Source organism: Lepidochelys olivacea (assembly GCF_965140295.1).
Source record: "Lepidochelys olivacea isolate rLepOli2 genome assembly, chromosome: 6".
NCBI lineage: Eukaryota > Metazoa > Chordata > Testudines > Cheloniidae > Lepidochelys > Lepidochelys olivacea.
Genome location: NC_140416.1, coordinates 24,634,739 through 24,656,027, shown reverse-complemented (window position 1 = coordinate 24,656,027; position 21,289 = coordinate 24,634,739). Strand labels below are relative to the sequence as shown.

General features: G+C 44.4%; 1 protein-coding gene across 1 annotated transcript in view; it reads right to left on the bottom strand.

Annotated features, from left to right (window-relative positions):
• The window catches only part of IGSF22 (immunoglobulin superfamily member 22), a 41,325-nt gene extending 20,319 nt beyond the window's left edge, over positions 1 to 21,006 (bottom strand). Inside the window, exons 1-13 of the mRNA XM_084632562.1 lie at positions 20,883 to 21,006; positions 19,007 to 19,143; positions 17,822 to 17,921; positions 16,338 to 16,377; positions 15,643 to 15,820; positions 14,590 to 14,703; positions 13,522 to 13,684; positions 11,275 to 11,547; positions 9,805 to 10,089; positions 5,717 to 5,841; positions 4,929 to 5,070; positions 3,098 to 3,394; positions 2,562 to 2,864 (exon numbers count right to left, since the gene is read on the bottom strand). Coding sequence (XP_084488688.1) covers positions 2,562 to 2,864; positions 3,098 to 3,394; positions 4,929 to 5,070; positions 5,717 to 5,841; positions 9,805 to 10,089; positions 11,275 to 11,547; positions 13,522 to 13,684; positions 14,590 to 14,703; positions 15,643 to 15,820; positions 16,338 to 16,377; positions 17,822 to 17,921; positions 19,007 to 19,143; positions 20,883 to 20,967 — 2,242 coding nt within the window. The 5' untranslated portion in view covers positions 20,968 to 21,006. The remainder of the gene's footprint in view (positions 1 to 2,561; positions 2,865 to 3,097; positions 3,395 to 4,928; positions 5,071 to 5,716; positions 5,842 to 9,804; positions 10,090 to 11,274; positions 11,548 to 13,521; positions 13,685 to 14,589; positions 14,704 to 15,642; positions 15,821 to 16,337; positions 16,378 to 17,821; positions 17,922 to 19,006; positions 19,144 to 20,882) is intronic.
• Between the last annotated feature and the right edge of the window lie 283 nt (positions 21,007 to 21,289).

Below are 21,289 nucleotides of genomic sequence, written 5' to 3'. Positions count from 1 at the left end.
AATCGCACTTCGTTCGGGGACCACATCCCCTGAGTCTGGAGGATGCCGATATGCGCCCCCGAGCCGAGGTCCGAGGCATCTGACATCAACTCGATAGAGTATACAGGGTTGTTGAATGGAACCCCTTCCAGGACTGTTCTGCGGTCTGTCCACCACCGCAGCGAGGTAAGTATCACCTTGCTCCAAGCCAGAGCTACCAGTGGAGTGGTCAGTACCAGGCAACCAGGATTGGTCTGAGTGGTGCCTCTTGTCCGACCGGCGCCTGGTCTTGGTTGGGCTCTTGGGGACTGATGGCGTGTGGCAGATCTGCGTCCGATACCTGGTGAGCCATGTGTCACGCTACTCCATCAGTACCAGGACATCAAATGGGAACGGGAGCTACTATGGGCCAGTTGCCGGGAGGATTGTCCTGAGTATGGCGACCTTCCCTTTGGAAACAGGCAATGACAGCCTGGCAATCGGCGGTCTCTGGTGTCCAATCGGTCCCAGGATAGGTCCTGGGCCCTTGAGGACAGTCGGAGCTGGTCCCAGAATTCTTGCTGGGTGGCAAGTGCCTCAGAGGGTCTGCGTCAATCTACCGGCAAAGTATGCCTTGAGTCCCTCGATTGGTGCCCCCAATATGGGGACCGAAGAGGGCTCTGCTGAGCCTGCCTCTGCAGTCCTGAGGCGTGGCGGCTGCGGGCGGGCCAACGCTGGTGGGACATCCCTCTCAATGGGGAACAGTAGTACTGAGGTGGGGACACATGCATAGGTCCCAACGTGGGTTTTCCCTGAGACTGGGGTACCACAGGAGCCGATGAGGGAGGCTCCGAGAGCGTCAGGATCTCCTGAGCCTCTTGAAGGGCTTCAGGCATTGACAGCACCTGAAGCTGGCCAGGGCCTGCACTGCTATCCAGAGTCACAGGCAAAGTATGTGATGGGCTGCACCGCTCGACTTGAGCTGGGGCCCGACTTCCCGAGGGGGATGTTGAGCTGCCCAACACAGGTCTTGGCTCTCCTCCTGATCTTTTCTTTCCCTTGCAGGAGGTAGGAGATCTTCCCCACACAGTCTTTTTCGGCTTCTTGACAGGAACCATGGAGTGAGACTGGTGCCAGCTCATGGACTGCACCAGGGGAGCACTGCACATGCAGGCCACGGTGCTCAGTGTGGAGTCGGACCGCTGCTCTGGTGCCGGAGTGAGTGCCAACTCCATTAGGCATGCTTTTAGACAGATATCGCGCTCCTTTTTCATCCTAGGTTTGAAGGACTTACAGATATGGCACTTGTCACTTATGTGCCCTTCGCCTAAGCACCTTAGGCAGCTGGTATGTGGATCGCTAATGGGCATAGGCCATCTGCAGCGATCACAGGGCTTAAAGCCTGGGGACCGGGGCATGCCCTGACCCCCGGCTGGGTCCCCTCTGGGACTAACGAAGAGTTTGAGAACTACTATTAAGGGCAACTAAGAAACTACTAACTATATATAACTAGTTTACAGGATTTCAAAATTTGCAAGAACAGAGAATAGAACAGCGCTACCCAAAGCAATGGATGTTCTAGCACTGTCACTGGCGGCAAGAAGGAACTGAGGGTGGGGGAAACCGGTGGCGCCCCTTATACCACGTCATGCAGGTGCCACTCCAGAGGGCACCAGAGCTCCAGAGGGTCCCCTGTGGATACTGCTGAGGGAAAAACTTCAGGCACCGGAGCACACACACCTAATATGGAATGGACATGAGCAAGCACTCCAAGAATAGCCAAGGTTGGAAGTTCCACCAGAGAACTGGTCAGTTAACTTTTTTTTTAAAATGTGGAAAATAATTTTTAATGACATTTTCCACGGAAAATTTAAAATTTTTAGTGAAAAATAAAAAATGGAAATTTTTCATTCAAAAAGTGAAATATTTGTATTCTGAAATACTGCCACAGTGCCTATTGGAAGCTGTAGTTCCAGCACCTCAGGCTCTCATTCTCTTATGTTGGCTGAGCTTCCTGATTGGACTATATCTCCCAGGATGCACCAAGACTGTGAATGATAGCAAGTCAGATGGGTGTGGTGCATTATGGGAAGTGTAGTTAGACTAAGGATCCTGGTCCACAGAAGAGAACGGGAGCATGAGATGCCTACATTACAAATCTCATGAGACACTCTGAAAGCATTTCAGAATTGAAATATTTCAGTTATTGGCTAAAAAATTATTTTGTGTTTGGGCATTCATTTTTTTAATTTAAATTTTGCATAGAAAGTAGACACTTTAAACAAATAGTTTAGTCCCTTCCCGCCTACTCCCCATTTTTGTCAAAAAATTGATTTGATGAAAAAATTTCAAATTTCAAGCAGCCCTGCCATGCATAATACCCTACTGCTTGCCGTCAAAGGACACTGTCCCTGGTTCAAACCGACTGTCAGACCAAGTGAGGGATGGTTACAAAGGGCCTGCCCTTCTTGGAGCTTTCAACTCTGAAGTACAGAAAGTCAAAGAAGAGACAATGTCCTCTTGGGGGTGGGGAGGTGGGGGAGGGAAGAAGCAAAAATAAAGCCACATTAAAAATGGCAGCTCTGGAATGCTCAGGTGCTTACCAATAGGTTCCCCAGCAAAGATTTCTTCTGTCTCCAGTGGATCACTCAGACCTTCTGCATTGACAGCAATGATTCTGAACTGATAGGCTTTACCTTCCTCCACCTTATCAGTGGCAAATGTGGTGTGTTTGCTGTCAGTTTCCCCAATTTTGATCCAGGACTTTTTCCCAGCCATCTTCTTTTCAATGATGAAATGGGTCACTTGCTTTCCTCCATTGTCTCTGGGTGCTTTCCATTTCATTTTAATGCATTTTCCCGTACGCTCTAGCAATTCCACTTTACCCTGTGGTGGTTTTGGTTTGTCTGCAACATTGGGAGATAAACAGTGAGTGGATGGCCAGTATTTAGAAGGCTATCTCCTCATCTGGTGTAAATCGGTGTTAGAGTTACACGGATTTACACCAGCTGATCTTCTGAGTCACATTCTGTCCCCCATGCAGGGATTCTGAGCTTTGGACCCACAGTGGCCTCAGACTGCACCTTTACAACTCTACATGTCTACAGAACCAGTGAATTGCTATTTGTTCAGGACCTACCAACAACATTGAGAAACATATTAGCAATAGCTGAACCACAATCATTTTTCAGCTTCAGCATAATGTTTCCGCTGTCTTCTCTCACACAGTTTTTTATTGTGAGCATTGCAAAGTCACTGGCTTTTTCCATCACAACCTTCTCCTCCTCTGTCACCTCAATACCGTCCTTGAACCAGGTGACTTTTGGCAGTGGCTTTCCCTTGAATGGGACCTTGATGTATGCTGTATGCCCGGCCTTCACAGTCACTGGGTGTGCTGCCAAAACCTCCAGCACAGATGGGTCAATGACAGGAACATCTTGGAAAAAAATGGAAAAAAGACACATGAATAACTGCAGCCACAAAGATACTCTGGTGCTTTTAATGCATTAGTGAGTTCCCCTGCCACAGTGGCATTGTTCAGGGCCTTAACTCCTTCACCCTCAAATTTCTTTAATGGTAGAATCCCTGATTTTATGAAGGTCCTGAGGGGCTCCCAGTATATTCACTACCTTTGGATTCAGATATTCCGGTTTTCCCAATTACCGTACAGAGACCTATCTGGCTTGCCCAAGACTGTCCAGCTCAGCAGAAGAGGAGACAAGGGGCCTCCAGGGAGCATCAGTCTCAAGAAGTTCCTGAGTTCCAGAGGACTGAAGGTTAAATCTTGTGGTGATTCTAAGCTCTGCAAGGCACAAGGCTAATCCCTGTAATGCTCCTGACCAAGGGCCAAATTCTACTGAGTACTATGAAATTATGTATCCATTAAGTACACACATAATTGCTTCAGCAATTGCAAACAATGAGTAATTATTCATGGAGTGATGTCAGATTGGAAGGAGGTCTCAAATGGGGTTCCATAGGGATCCTACATCTTGGTAGGGGGTTAGACTAGATAATCCTGGCAGTCCCTTCTAACCCTATGGTTCTGTGATTCTATAAAACCAGTGAGACTACTTGCAGAGTAAGGTACTACGGGAATAGAAAAGTATTGTGCACTATGAATAATGTTGCAGAATACGTCTGCCACTAGAGCTGGTTGGAAAACAGTATTTTCTGCCAATTTTTTTATAAAAAAGATTTCATAATTTTAAACAACATATTTTGCTGAAATTGTCCTGTTTGTCAATGAAAAACTGATCTCCCCTCCGACAGCGAAACAATTTCTGTTTTCATTTTTTGTGCATACAACCAGAACTTTTAGAAACCATTTTTTTTCCATGAAAAATTTCATTTATAAAAGGCCACTTTTTGTCAAAAAAATCCTTTTTTGAACAAAAGAAGTCACGATCTACAGCCCCAACCAAATTACTCAGTGTAGGTTTTTAGTTAAAGAGTTCAGTTACATTTTTTTCAATCTGGAATGTTCATATGTTAGTAACTAATTTGTGCTACACTCTGCCCGATGTCTCAGTAACAATCACCAGTCTGAGCCCCACTCATTTAAAGGACAGAAGCAGGCTGACTGCTATGTTAAAAGTGAAGGGAGTTTGAAGAGCTCAGCTAGCGCCACCTGCCTGCCAAGAGTTAGGCAAAAAAAATATTTTCCTGCTAGAAGATTTTTCTTGTTGTTCCTACAGGAATAATACTCAACAAATGGTTCAGGCCACATTTTTTCAAATTGCGATGCGTAAAGATAGGCTCCTAAATCTAGCCACTTAAAATGATTTTCTGATTTACTCCCATTAAAGCGTGAGCAAATGGCCTTTTGTGTGTCAAGAAATGGGGTTTTGTACAAACAAGTGGATGAGACTGCAAATGTCACAGGCCCCAGGAAGGAGGCCTGTTAGAAATTGGATCCGACACGTGCAAATGATTGATTCGTGAGTAGTGTTAAGGAAAGGAGGTAGTACCTGCAATGGCTACGGTGGCCTCACTTTCTGCCCCCTTGGCTCTGAACGTGTACTTCCCTTCATGTTCCTCTCCCATTTTGTCAATGATCAATTTGTGGACAGCTCCCTGCTTGACTATCTGGATCCCTGTCATATCCGTGATCTGAAAGGAAGATTAAGGCAGTTTACAAAAGACCTAATCAGAGATTCTTGACTATAAGGGCCTGATTAGAACAAGGAACAAAGAGTCCTGGCTTGTACGCTTGTAAAATGCTTTGTGATTCTTGGCTGAAAAGAGTGTCAGTGTCGGGTGTTATGTATTCACTGTGAGGATCTGAATGATCAGTGCTTCTCACTGGGGGAGCCACTCTGCACATGACATCTGACTGGGGCAGCACCTTGGTGTCCAGTGGATACATTGCCAAATTTGCTGACGACCTGGGGTGGGGAGGGAGTGGGACCTGCTGACCCTGTGGGGAAGGATGTGATTCCCTGAGAGAGAGGGAGAGGCTGAGAAGGTTGGTTAGAAGGTGTGGGAAGGGAGTGATCCAATGACTTTTGGGGTACTTGGCAGAGGAAGATAGATGACAAACAAAGAAAGGGTGGGTGCCAAGCTAAAGGGATTCAAAACATAAAGAAGAGAGAGGTTCCATTGAGTTGGGAAGACTTAGACCAGTTTGTCCATCCTTATTCTAAATTCCTTTCCAAGTTATCAACACTGGGCCGATACCTGCAGTCCTTACTCAGGCAAAAATCCCACTAAGTTTTTCCAGCCCTTCATTTTTCTAATTACAACATAAACTCTTTACCTCTTTGCCATCCTTCAGCCAAACTCCCTCTACCTTCTCATCATTGAGGACAACGCAGAGCTCTGCTGGGTTCCCAGTTGGAGCCTGAACGTCTGACATGCCGCTCTTAACTGTAGCAAATCTCTCTGAAAAAAATCCCAGGGAGAGTAAGGAATAAGTGAATAAGGACAGTGAGTAAAAACAACTTTGACTCACCAAGCGCTTCTGCACCAAAGCACAGAATTAGCAAGGGATAAACCTCATACCATAAAGGTGTTTGGTTCAGTTGTGATAAACAACTAGACACTTACTAGGATCACACACTGGCTCGTGTCTCTAATTGATAAGTTCAATTTTATGATGGGAAAAGGGAGCAGAGAAACCCACTGGCAGAGACATCTGCCAACAAGGAGGACAGGTGAATGTGTTAATATATCACAGCTGAGAGATGGGGACAACTGGAAGGGGCTGATATGCCAATAGCGATTGTACAGTCAAGCTTCCCAAGAAACGGGGGAAAGAATGTCTCTCTAAGAAATCTCTCCTCAGTGCGCAAAGGCCATTGGGGGTAAATTCATTGCTTCTGACCTGCCCCCTCTGGAAAATAGGAAGGAGGTGGTCTTTATAAAGGGGTGGGTTTTAAATCAAGTTTTAAAAAGGCCAGAGTAGTTGAAAGCTCATCAGGACACCTGTTCATGTGAAATCTCTCCCCCCCCTCTGCCCCCAATTTTCTGACTGAAGAAGTAGGAGAAGCTAAAATATACCCTTGATCTTCCCCTAGCCAGGAGGATGGAATACACAGCCAGCCCTGCAGATGCTGTTTATGTCATTCTAACAAGTGGCCTGTAGATGGCACTCATATATCAGTCTTTGTGTTGGCCTCTTCCCTCCGTTCCCCTGAAGACCAAGAGCCAAATTCAACCTGACATGAGCGGGCACATTCCACAAACCCAGGGCCAGGTTAAGGGATAGTCTCTATAGGCACATGATGGCACAGGAATCTGAGTTTTCATTTTAAAACCGTTCTCTTCATAGCCCTCATGGCTGCACAAAGATATGTTGAAAAAATGACCCGTGTGTAACCCATGCAGTGACCCCTGCCTGAGTCTGCAGGGAGCCTGAAACAATAGCTGTAAAGGAGTGGATCGCCACATTCATTTCAAAGGGCTGTTAACTCTGAAACATCATGCTCTCGGGCACGGCGGGGCGGGGAGGAACCATGCCAAACTACTCTGATAGAAGACTGCATTGCGAAGGGCTTTGTTGCCACCCCAGCCTGGCTCTGCTGAGGTGGTATTGGCAGAGTCTCCTTCCCCCTCACCCCGAGTCCTCTGCTTAGGTGGGTGTGGAAGAGTCCTTCCCCTTTCGGAACAGACCCCCGTTTACCTGGAGATGAGGAGCAGTGGTCTGTGGAAAGGGTGGTGTGCCCAGCCCAGCTGTTGTGTGGGGGTCCCTTGCCACTGCCACCCCAAACAGGGGTGAAGCCCCTGGTCCATGGGCAGGGTCATGGTGGGGGTGGGGTCATGCCCCCCTCTCAGAGTATGCCCAAGCCCCCTATTAGTCTTGTTTAAACCTGTGCTGCATTTGGTCTCTCCATCCTTCCTGGGATTATGAATACTGAGCTTTGTTCTGAGCCTGTCCTTCCTGAATGACAAGTCTGTGCACTGCCTCTGCCCTGCCTCACCGTCTGGCTTTATGTGGGGGAAATAGGTGTTTATCCATTCATTCTCTGTGCCGGTTCTTCTAAGATGGGCTTCTATGAGACAACACTTTTTATGGCAGGAAGCTCGGTATACATCAAAGCCAACTTGCCTCCACCATTAGTCACCTGAATATGGTAAAAGCCACTAGAACTCAGAAAAAACTGACTCTGGTTTAAGCTGAAGTACCAGGTGCATGCAACTGGGTTATGTTGAGTTTTTTCCCCTTTTTGGCTTTGCCTCTTTCCATCGAATTTTCTAGACAGCAGTTTATTCTACAGGACTAATAATACCATTACAATATATGTTCATGTAACAATAATAAAAAGAAAAAGAGTACTTAGAGACTAACCAATTTATTTGAGCATAAGCTTTCGTGAGCTACAGCTCACTTCATCGGATGCATACTGTGGAAAATACAGAAGATGTTTGTTTTTATACACACAAATCATGAAAAAATGGGTGTTTATCACTACAAAAGGTTTTCTCTCCCCCCACCCCACTCTCCTGCTGGTAATAGCTTATGTAAAGTGATCACTCTCCTTACAATGTGTATGATAATCAAGGTGGGCCATTTCCAGCACAAATCCAGGTTTTCTGCCCCCCCCCCCAAAACCCACTCTCCTGTTGGTAATAGCTTATCTAAAGTGATCACTCTCCTTAGCCTTCTGGCTCTATCAATCTGTTTCTTCACTTCCGCAGGTGGGTCCCAGAAGTCACCTACTACAGGACAGGCCTAACAAAGAAAATAACAGAACGCCACTAGCCGTCACCTTCAGCCCCCAACTAAAACCCCTCCAATGCATTATCAAGGATCTACAACCTATCCTGAAGGATGACCCAACACTCTCACAGATCTTGGGAGACAGGCCAGTCCTTCCCTACAGACAGCCCCCCAACCTGAAGCGAATACTCACCAGCAACCACATACCACACAACAGATCCACTAACCCAGGAACCTATCCTTGCAACAAAGCCCGTTGCCAACTGTGCCCACATATCTATTCAGGGGACACCATCACAGGGCCTAATAACATCAGCCACACTATCAGAGGCTCGTCCACCTGCACATCTATCAATGTGATATATGCCATCATGTGCCAGCAATGCCCCTCTGCCATGTACATTGGTCAAACTGGACAGTCTCTACGTAAAAGAATAAATGGACACAAATCAGATGTCAAGAATTATAACATTCATAAATCAGTCGGAGAACACTTCAATCTCTCTGGTCACGCGATTACAGACATGAAAGTTGCGATATTACAACAGAAAAACTTCAAATCCAGACTCCAGTGAGAGACTGCTGAATTGGAATTCATTTGCAAATTGGATACAATTTACTTAGGCTTGAATAGAGACTGAGAATGGCTAAGTCATTATGCAAGGTAACCTATTTCCCCTTGTTTTCGTACCCCCCCCCTTCCTCAGACGTTCTTGTTAAACCCTGGATTTGTGCTTGAAATGGCCCACCTTGATTATCATACACATTGTAAGAAGAGTGATCACTTTAGATAAGCTATTACCAACAGGATAATGGGTTTGTGTGTGTGTGTAGGGGGAGGGATTGGGGGGGGGGAGAAAACCTGGATTTGTGCTGGAAATGGCCCACCTTGATTTTCATACACATTGTAAGGAGAGTGATCACTTTATATAAGCTATTACCAGCAGGAGAGTGGGGTTGGGGGAGAGAAAACCTTTTGTAGTGATAAACACCCATTTTTTCATGATTTATGTGTATAAAAACAAACATCTTCTGTATTTTTCACAGTATGCATCCGATGAAGTGAGCTGTAGCTCACGAAAGCTTATGCACAAATAAATTGGTTAGTCTCTAAGGTGCCACAAGTACTCCTTTTCTTTTTGCGCATACAGACTAAGACGGCTGTTACTCTGAAACCTGTAACAATAATGATCATTAATATTTACATCAGTGATCTCCTGAAACTGTGGCCTATGTACTACTGGTACTGGGCGGGAGGCAATCAGATGCTTCGCGGGACACTTTAAAGTATCAGGATAAGACTCCCTTACGCTCACACTGATTAAAATCACAAAGAGTCACTGAATACTTGTGAGTTTCAGACGCCTGTATGCAAGGTCTTAATCTACTGCTTTATGCTTATATAGCATCTTGGATCAAAGAAAGGCACTTAGCAGATAATGGTTATCTATTATCTCTGCTCTACAAATAGGAAAACAGATGCACAAGGAGGTTAAGTGATTTTGCCCCATGTCAAAGAGCAAGTACACTGCCGAGTGAGAAACAGAACCCAAGTCACCTGATGCCAAGTCCCCTGCTGTAACCACTAGACAAGACAGCATCTCTGTAACGTAGAACAGCGCAGCACGATTAAAGTTTGTTTCTCTTCTCAATTCAAACCATGCTCTTGACCCAGTTGCCCTTACCTTCCACCGTTACATTGGCAGTGCTGCAGTACTCTGTTGGGTCATTATCTTGCATAGCAACCACTGTGTACTCTCCTGAGTCACTCAGCTCAGCATCATCAATGATTAGCTCTGCCCTCTTCCCTTCACGTGTCATGCTGTATTTGTCAGACCTCTCAATCACCCTCCCATCCTTCATCCACTTCAGCGTAACATCTTTAGAGGTCAGCTCACACTCCAGGCAAGCTTTCCCCTTCTCCTTGACTCGGACATTCTTCAGGTTGCTGAGAAATTTAATTGGAATTCCTTGAGAAAGAGGGAGGGTAAAGAGATCAGCAGTATGAAATTTCATATTTGCGGAATAATCTTAGAAATCAAGGCTAGAGAGGGTCTGTTAGTATCACCTCAGCGGGGTATTAATATGCTGTTGTGGGGAACAGAGATTCCAAGCTTAGAACTTTACTTCCAAGATGGCTGCCGCTTCTGTAGGTGACATATTTTCCCTGATGAGTATGGTGCAAACTGCACGGCTGTCTGAGTATAAAACCTTGGTGCCTCATGTAATAGTCTTTGGGTGGAGACCTAAACTGAAACATGAGAGGCTGGCTCCCATTCCTTAACTCTATGGTTGCACCAAAAAGGACTTGCTTCATTGTTTGCAACTGGTCCTCTTCAAATGCCTCCAAAACAATGATGCTGATTCTATTTGAAGCCCCTTGGTAATGACAGCAAAGCATTTTGGGACACATCTGAGAAGGGTAGGTTGAAAACCTTTGCTGAGGGCCTGGAGTAGCATGGACAGGAATCCCAGAAAGATTGGGAGGGTAAAGTACTGGGCACACATGAGTAGGGCGATGGAGATAGCTCTTTCACCAAAAACAATATTAGAAAGGACTCCAAGGTATTGTGGTGTTGGTTACGGTTACCACAATACTGGTGATAGCACTGATCTTACATTTGCACAAGATCCCTGAAGAGCTTTGCAGCCTTAAACTAATGCAAAACATACACAGGGGATCATCTCCTCTTCTGTTGAAATGCGGCAGATTCTGAGTTGAATACTTTTTTTTTTCTTTGCTCCATTTTGATTGTTCTCTGTTTTCATGTAATCAATAAGTTCAGTCTTATTGTGCTTTTGCTGGTAAACTCCTCTCTTTCCCTTCAAATTTCCCTATGCATTTGCCCTCTGTTTTAAATCAAATCAGTTGGACAATGATCAATAGCTAAATCTCCATGAAATAGGGACTGTGCCTTCTGAACCTGAGAGGTTTCTTCTAAAATTCCCTACAGTCTATGGAATCCACAACAGAAAAGTATGGTCTTTGTCCCCTTCAGTGACTGATCCACAAAAGCACTTGATGAGTCTGCTACTACTTTCAGCTAATGGAGTTAGCGGGGCTTTTCATCTCTGTAGGTCCCCCATTCAAATGCTGCCATGAAAGGTTTGATTACATACATACTGCTCAGGCATGCCATCCCTGCATCACTTACGTTCAATGAAGAGTGGCGCTTTCTGCACCAGATCCCCAGCCTGGGCGCTAAATTCTCCAATGTCGCTGGGCCGAACGTCCTTTATTTTCAACGTGTGGGTTAATCCATCGTCAGATGTGATGATCTCATATTTGTCATCCCTCTTCAGCTCCTTCCCATTGAACTTCCAGGTGAAATTGGGCACTTTTTTGGACAGGCGGATTTCAAACACTGCTGTCTGCCTTTCTGTCACTTTCAGTGGCTTCAGTTCTGCCAGGAACTTTAGGGGCTCATCTGTTAAGATGTGGACAGACAAACAGTCATGCTAACAGTTTAAATTTGTTCCTAAATGTAGGGGGTTTTCCTACACTGTGTTGGGCCAGATCCTCAGCTGGAGCAAATCAACATAGCTCCATTGAAGTCAATAGAGCTACATTGATTTGCACCATCTGAGAACTGGGCACTACCATTTTGATTTCTTTTGCATGAAGATAACAGGGACATATGCATCCTTAATATAAGCTGGCACACCTGTGATTAACTTCACAGAGACCTGTGTCCACTTATGCTATGGCTGATCGTGGTCCCTGGGACTTAATAAAAATGGAAAGTTTTCCTACAAAGCTGATCACCAGTGCGCACATTACTTCTTAGTCCAGTTCTTCTGCCTTACTCCTTTTTCTCCCCTTTATTCTAGTCACCGTAAAGCAGGGATCTCAAACTCAAATCATCACGACGGCCACGTGAGGACTAGTACATTGGCCCGGGGGCCGCATCACTGACACCTTTTCATACAAAGAAACAAAAGCCCCCGCTCTGCCCACTGCCCCGCCCCCACTCCACCCCTTCCATGAGGCTTCACCCCTTCCCCACCCCCATTCCAACACCTTCCCCAAAGTCCCCGCCCCAACTCCGCCACTTCCCTGCACCTATTCCAACCCCTTCTCCAAATCCCCGCCCCAGCCCTGCCTCTTCTCCACCTCCTCCCCTGAGCACGCTGCGTCCCCGCTCCTTCTCCCTCCCTCCTGGAAAGTCTAAGCACCGCCAAACAGCTGTTTGGTGGCAGGAAGCACTGGGAGGTAGGTGGAGGAGCGGGGATGCGGTGCATTTTGGGGGAGTTGGAGGCTTGGGGGTGCATGGGGTGAAGTGAGCTATGGCGGACCACAGGAAATAACTCCGTGGGCCGCATGCAGCCTGCAGGCCGTGTGTTTGAGACCCCTGCTGTAAAGCAAATGGCCTCAGGTCAGTGCAGCCAAGATCCAGAAACCTTCCTGGAATTTGTGTTTCATCTGGAACCATCTGCCACGCAGAGAGACGGCAGTCAGGTCAGACACCCCGAGGCTGCCATTTCAGAAACAGAGCATTCCATGATCACTCTGTGGCCTAAGAGGAGTTTGTCACCCTACTGGATAACCTGTGCCAAATGCATCTACTTGTATTTGACACATAGTGTAATATTTTACTTTCATGAATAAAGAATGAGAACTGACAGCATTAGGAGGACCTTATTCTTCCTACGGTCCTCTTGAAAACAAGTAGCAAAATAAGATACTTCCCAACACAAGTACTAGTGGCAGAACATGTCCCCAGGAGATGGGCCAGCTGCAACAGAAAGAGTTGGCAGATAAGGGGCATAACAGGAGTACTGTGGGTAAGGAAGGCGGCAGTCTTTATCCTGATGATTTGGGCAGTAATTTAAGGCAGATTTGTTGCTGTATGCAAAATGGACAGGATCCATGATTTCCTGCGAAACTGCAACCACACACTTGTCCTGCAACAGCAAGGACTAGCAATGGAGAAAAGTCTCCAATCTTCTCTGGGTGTGTGCATTCCCCTCCATTCCTGGTGACTTTGTGTAAGCATGGTTCACTTCCATTAAAAGGACACTTTCAAGGTGTTTTTCATCATTTACATCTTTCCCCCTACACTCTGCTGACTCATATCCCAGCCAACCCCATTGATGTCAGTGGGGAATTTGGCCTATTGTGTATAATAACCAAGCTTCATGCTGAAATTTACCATCTCAGATGTACATCCCTTGATCATATGTGCACAGTGGTTTTTGTGAGGTTAATCAGGACATGTACCATAGTGGGTTTCTGTTTCAGGATAGAAAGACCAGTGAGTCATGGATGTTGCAAATAGATATAAAAAAAGATACATAGGTTCGAGTTTGACTCACCAACCTTGACAGTGTCCTTTTAAGTATGTAATCTTCAGTTTCATCGTGACATACACACTATCATGCATTTAAAAATAAAAAATTACCTATCACTTTCAGTTGAGCTGAGAGTTTCTTGTCAGCCACAATTAGACTGTAGGTGCCCCAGTCTTTTTCATTCACGTTTAATATGTATAGCATATACTTTGTACCCATCTGCTTTATTTCATATTTTCCTAGGCAGTACTGAATACGCAAGGGATCATTACCCTGAAAAGGAGAACATTGACATCTTTGACAATGTGGCACCTTTGAAAGGCTCTTCCAAGAAACACAGATGCATGTGGAATATGTACAACACCACGTTTAAGGAGCTTGTCCAGCAACTTAGCCAGCAATGGGGCTGCACGGTAAACCCTACAATAATTGTCCTCAATCTCTGTGCCTATTGACCAGTTTCAGATAGAAATCAGTGATCAGCAATGATGCTTTGCCCAGGCACGTCAGCCTTTCAGAGGCTGTAACAGGCTACTAGAAGAATACATCATGTAGTGCTGAGATGGGTAATTATTGTGACCAAGAACATAGAGTCTTTAACGCATAGCAACTCCTTACTCAGGGCTATATTCTGGTGTTCTTATTTCCTTTGTACCTTACTTTGTGAACAGTCTCCCTGAAATCAATGCACTGACTTGCAATTTAAAGTATCATTCAATGTGAGAAAGGATGCCAGAATCTGGCCCTTCATTTTTGCTTAGTCTTTAGTTGGCACTGATTTCGCTGTGGGTTTATGCTGACTGTGTAAAACATCAGGAGTTGACTTATCATGATTGCAGGCAAAATAAATGGAGGGTCAGCAGTTGGAGGGATTAGTAAAAATTAAAAAGAAAAGAAACCAAACAGGGGAATCTGTGCTAGAGGGATTCTTTACCAAAGATGTAGCACTCCAGTGTCTTTACCTAAAGCAAAAGGAAGGAGTAGGACTAGTTGTACACCCCTCAAACAGACCCTGTCAGACAGGACACTGAATAATACACAGCATTCTTACCACCTTTCCCCACCCACAACTGAATGTGCAGCTAGAATAGCTAAGCCCTGAGTTAAGTAACACTGACAGATTGAATCTCAGTACCTCCACCTATTTTAGTCAAACCAAAGGAAATATGGGAGGTTACCTTATACCATGTCATCTTAGTATTGGGGTCCTTCAGCTCCAGAATGGTGTCAAATATAGCTGTGGAATCCACTTTAGCTGAGACATCCTCAAGAGGTTTTAGAACTTTGACTGCCTGCAAGATCAGTTTATGAAGAAATATAACAGAAATCTGTATTGCTTCCCACAACTTGAAGTAGACTGGATCTTTGTTCCCATTAATAATAGATTTTTTTACTATTATTTTTATTTCGCATTGGTTCTTGGAATTTGTGATACTCAAAAAGCAATACTGTTTCCATCTTCTGGACATCTGGTATTGTTTTTTGTGCATGCAGAGAGCAAGGATGGCCTTGGGATTAAGGCACTTGAATAGGAACACAGCAGAGCTGGGTTCAATGTCTGGCTCTGCCACAGACTCCCTGTATGACCTTGGGCATGCCACTTAATTTTTTTTCTGTGTGTCAGCTCTCCTTCTGCAAATGGGATATTAATATGTCCCTTGTCTCCCTTCTCTAGTTGGACAGTAACCCTTTAGAGCAGGGACTGTTTATGTTTTACAGCATCTAGCACAATAGGGCCTTGATCTTGGATAAAATCTCTAGGTGCTGTCATAATACAGATAATAAACAACAATACAGAAAAGATTCTGGCTGAGCAAGTGGAAGCTTTTGTTACAATGAGAATTCTTCTTACAACATTTGTTATTTTCTAAAGGGGCTGAAGGCACATTATCCTTGCTGAATTTCAGTGGGATTTGGACACCTAATAACTTTATGCCCCTTTGAAAATTGAAGCCAGAGGACCAGATGCAAAACTTGGATGTGGATCCAGTTTTGGATTTTGAACTGTCCTTCCTCTGCTAATTTGTTTGGATGTGGATTTTTTTCCAGGCCCATCTCTAATGAAATCCTTTTCTCCTTGGCTTACAGCTGACTTTCTGTAAAGTGTTCAGCAATGCTGCCTCTGAAGGCCATTACTGTAGTGTGGTTTATGCGTAGGAGTGTTGTTCATTATAGACACAAAAATAGAAATGCATGTTCAAGGTGTTTTGAAAGCTGATGGCATTACTAACCTCAACCTCCACTTTCTTCTTCATCTCCTTTAGCTTCCTGAGGAGCCCACGGAAGTCGGTGAAGCCGTATTCCATGCAGACCCTCTCAAAGTCCTTTTTTGGCACCTTGGAGAGGATCTCAAGCATTTCCTTCTCATCAGTCACCTTCTTCGCTTTCTTCTTTGGAGCAGGAGGGCCCCTGCGCATAGACCCCATATAATGCAGGGTATATTTCAAAGTGACAAACGCGCCTCTCACCTCTACAGCTTTGGATGTGATGGGACTCCTGCCTGTGGAAGCTGTAGGGCCAGACTTCCCATTGGTAGGATTCCAAACACGAATGGGGCTCCCCGCTTGTGGGGAAAAAGGGGCAGGATATTTGTCTCCCCTACTGCTGGAAGGAGGGAGGGGAGAATTCCCCGGCACCACTGTCAGAGAATCTGCTGGGAGTTAGTTGCCTTCTCCTCCAGTGCTGAGGCCAGAGGGGAAGAGTGGGCTGACCTGTGAGTTACTGAGTCTGAACATGGCCGTCCCAAAGCTGGGAGCCTTGAGCAGTTCCCTGCACTGCTCGTGCTGTTGTTCTGCTCTGTAAAGTGTCTCTGTAGAAATGGCCTAGTGTCTCAGTGCACACCAGAGAAACCCAGCTCAGCTAATTGAAATAAAGAAATAAAAATAAAGAAATAATACATAAGTCCTCCAGAGACAAAACTCCTCACCTTTTTTTAAGCATTTTTTTGAAATCCAACTTTTCTTGACCTGAAAAAACAAATCCCAAAGTAACTACCTGTATTCATTCAGCTGAAGCGTAATAATAAATAACAATACAAATAACATCAAGAGGGATTCCATGGCTTTGATGCACTCTGCAGGCTAAGGGGCAAATCCTTCAGGAAGTCTCAAAAGCTGCTGGACAGGCCGAAGACATAAAAACACTATGCAGGGAGATTTGAGCACCATCCTAAGCCTGTTCTACAGAGAAGTGATTGACAGCAGATGTCTACAAGTTTGCAGTATGAGGCACAGAATGGGCTATCGATATGTAATTAGGTGGATCCACTGGTCAAACTGTGTAGTGGAGGGGAAATGCTGTTGCTTCTCTGAGGGAATGACCGTAGAGCCTTTTCTGAGGTAAGATGCCCTCTGGAAGTCACAGCTTTGTGGGAGATGCTTGGCTCCTAGTAGTGCCAGCTGTGCGTGCTGTTGTCAGGGCTCTGGGGCTCCTACATCTCCTCGCTGCATATTGACAAGCCAACATAAGAATAAAATGGAGCTAACCAAAAGCGCTGTGTCACTATTACCCTTGGGGAAGGGAGGGACCAAGACAAGGAGAGTGCCGAACTCATTGCCAAACCCAGAACTCCCATATGGCTGTGCAAGATGTTTGCCATGGAAACGTTGGCTTCTCACAGGTAAATGTCCGTAAGCATCACTTTCCCACCCCCCAAACAATGATGGGGAAATTGTCATTGTTAATAATCAAAATGAACAAACGGGAATGGTGACAAGTGTGTCTACAAAAAGGCTAACAAGGCTCCCAGTGCCGTGCACAGGAACACATCAGGGGTGAAGTGGAAGAGGAGTTTAAAGATGCACCTGATTGCCCAACTGGACAGTAGATATGTTGGGATCTGCCTGCTTTTTAGTGCTTGAGGTGAAATTCTCTTCAGTTCAGAGCACCCTCACAAGTCCTCTGCACCACCCCAAGCCTTCTTAGCCCTCTATGTGGGGTGAATATCACTCCTGCTCTGAGAGGAAGGATGGTCCAGTGGTTAGAATACTAGCTGCAAGCTCAGGAGAACCAATTTCAGTTTCTGGCTTCACTACAGACTTCCTGTGTGACCTTGGGCAGGTTACTTAGTCTCTGTGTGCCTCAGTTCTCCATAGATTGTTAGGCACTCAGACAAACGGGGAAGGGGGGGAGATAAGTATCACAGATAGAAATTAGATAGCAAGAAATCTGAGAAATATTAAAATGGTCAAATAACCTAATTTTATTGCTAAATCTCGACTGTTACAGTCATTACATCTTGCACAAATAAAAAGCATTACAGCAGGGTAGTTTTTTCCTCACCTGGTAGTGAAAACTCTCTTGGAAGCAAGCATTCACTGAGATTCCTAAAAAGAGCTAATTGGATCCTTCCAAATCTCATTCTTAATTAATTAGTCTAGTTATTAATCAAGCTGGACCCCGGGCACTTACTTTCAGTCACAATCAAGGACACAGTGTAGATGATATCAGCATGGTCATTGGAAACGATGCACTTGTAGTTATCAGCATCATCTGGGGCAAGGGACTCCAGCTGGAAGAAGAAACACATGGACCAAGAGACCAAAAGTGTTAGTGGCTCAAATGTATTAAAATGGACTCAGGAATTCCATTATGTATTTATTTTTAAACCCTATTTTTAACACGAGTTTATGAAATCATCTCTTGAAAATAGAAACGCTTGAAGGAGAATCTTGGAGCCCAATCCTGCAACCCCTACTCAAGTGATTAAGGAAATTAAGGTCAAGCACTAGCGACCTGATCCAAAGCCTAGTGAAGTCAGTGGAGCTTAGGTGCCTAATTAACTTTAAGGATCTGGGGCAGGGAGTCTTTAAATTGACTTCAATAACCTTTGGATCAGGCTCTAGATTTAATGGTTCTTGGCCTGAAATGGGATATTTTATCAGCAAAAACAGATGAGTTTCTTTCCTGCTCTGTCCTTTAGGCGGGCCCTCTGCACAGGCCCTCTGCACAGAGATGAATGTAACCAAAACCATGCATATCCAGCATGGAGAGCATCCAACAAAGAACAGGGCAGCTACCAGGCACGGGGTTTGAGGCCCAAGGAATAGATGGGTTTTCATGAGGGAGCTTTGTGGAAGAGGACCGGGAAGGAGCTTGGCATACATCAGCTGGCAGGCTGGTAAGCATAAAGGACTGCCTGAAAGATGACATGAATTAGGATAGGGTCAAGGACAGAGCAGATGGGAGAGATGCAGGAAGGTGGACATAAGGGCAGAACTTCTGTTGCAAATGATCCCAAATATGAAATAGGGCTGAAATGGGACGTACGTTGTCCATCAGCATTATTTAGTATCATCATTTCCATTACAGTAGTGCTTGGCAACCCCAATGAAAAATGAGGGCCCAAGAGTGCTAGACCCTGTACAAATAAGTAGCACAGAAAATGGTCAGTGCTTACTATCAAGGCCCTGCGCTAAGTACAGGGCTGAATGTCATCATCTACACATCATGAGCAATCCCCCCCAAATCTTACAGCAGGACTATGGCAAATGACGGTGTCTTAGACCATTGCTGAAGAATGCTGTAGTGCTTTTGTATAGAGATAATGATAACACAATCAGTTACAAGCCAAAAATAGTAAAAAACATGCATTACCTTTAGCACAAACTCCTTATTGATACTGTCAAAAAACATTTTTGAACCCTCTTTTATTGGTATCCCACTTTCTCTTTTCCATGTTACACTGGGCTTGGGGTTACCTTTCACTTTAGCTCGAAATACTGCTTTGTCTCCTGAAATTCCAGGAGGAGAAATGTTAGAGTGAGGAATTAAAAAGGAACAACATTTATCCATTATGTAGTTTCTCTACACTCGCCTAAATTACTTGGGGTCATCTTAATGGTATAAACCTCTTTTCCTTTTTGGAAAAGGTCAGATTAATGTAACTCTATTGATTCCAGTGGAGTTATACTGCGGGTTATACTGGTTCATTAAAAATGATCTGCACTTTTAGGAAAAGGTAAAAATGGGATTGTCCCCTTTTTGTGAAAGATGGGCACTGAAGACTTGAAAAGTCTGTCTTTCTGTTTTACATTAGACATTCATATCTTGTATACTCTGCTTTTCCTAGAAGACTTATGGATGACTGGAAAACTTATTTATTTACTCGTCTATTTACAAGGGCCATGTTCTGCTGGCCTTACTTAGGCAAAACTTCCCCAGATGGGAGGTTTGCCTGAGGAAGGCAGGCACAATTTGGTTCTCACTAAGGACAGATCTGCACCTTTGAAGTCAACGGGAGTTCTGTCATATACTTCAATGTGCGCAGGGCAGGGCCCTAAAAATAAATAGTTGATATGTATCTGACCAAATGGATGAGTACACAGGGCAGGCATTTGCAAATGAAATCAGGCATTTGCATGCAGAGTTTCTAGGGCTGTCGATTAATCGCAGTTAACTCACGCAATTAACTCAAAAAAATTAATCATGATTAAAAAAATTAATCACGATTAATCACAGTTTTAATCACACTATTAAACAACAGAATATCAATTGAAATGTATAAAATATTTTGGATGTTTTTCTACATTTTCATATATATTGTATTCTGTGTTGTAACTGAAATCAAACATACTGATGCAGAAACTATAGAACCTGAACCACCTAAAAAAGAAAAAAAACCCTTCTGCTGGTGGCCTCTGACTCAGATAATGAAAATGAGCATGCGTCGGTCTGCACTGCTTTGGATTATTACCGAGCAGAACCTGTCATCAGCATGGACGCATGTCCTCTGGAATGGTGGTTGAAGCATGAAGGGACATATGAATCTTTAGTGCATCTGGCATGTAAATATCTTGCGATGCCGGCTACCAGAGTGCCATGCGAAAGCCTGTTCTTACTTTCAGGTGACATTGTAAACAAGAAGTGGGCAGCATTATCTCCTGCAAATGTAAACATACTTGTTCGTCTGGGCTGAACAAGAAGTAGGACTGAGTGGACTTGCAGCCTCTAAAATTTTACATTGTTCTATTTTTGAATGCAGGTTTTTTTGTACATAATTCTACATTTGTAAGTTCAACTTTCATGATAAAGCGATCGCACTACAGTACTTGTATTAGGTGAACTGAAAAATACTTTTTCTTTTGTTTTTTTACTGTGCAAATATTTGTAATGAAAAATAAATATAAAGTGAGCACTGTACACGTCATATTCTGTGTTGTAATTGAAATCAGTATATTTGAAAATGTAGAAAACATCCAAAAATATTTAAATAAATGGTATTCTATTAATGTTTAACGGTGCGATTAATTTTTTTAATCACACGATTAATCACAATTAATTTTGTAATCGCTTGACAGTCCTAACAGTTATCCATTTTGTGTGTTCAATTACATGTTTTGCACATACAATGCCCTGTTTACACCCACACGTGCAGGTTTGGTGAGCCCATTTCAGGCACCTGTTTTGAAACATTATATCTTTAGTGTCCAGGTAATGAGGTGACTTTTCAGTGGAATGGGGTGCTGCTTACCCTCAGGGGCTGTCAGTGGATGAGGCTTCTCCACAAATTCAGGGATGCTTTCTCCTAAAGGGATCTCAAAGGAGCGTGTCACCATGCTGAAGGACTCCACCGTGGTAGAAGATTTCCTAGAAACAACTTCCCCTGTTCGAAGAAAAATATATTAGCCAGGAGGAACAGAAATGTGTTTTTTGAGGTGTTTATTTCTTGTGGGGGAGGGACCCCGAACATAAATTAATTATATTGAAAATGGTTTAGATCAGCTGAAACCTGGATAGAAGCCTGGTTCAGGGCATAGGGCACTAGCCTTGGGACTTGTGACCCTGGGGACTTGAGACCTTGCTTCACCACAGACTTTCTGTGTGTGACTTTGGACAAGTCACTTAGTCTCTCTGAGATTTAAGTTCCCCATCTGTAAA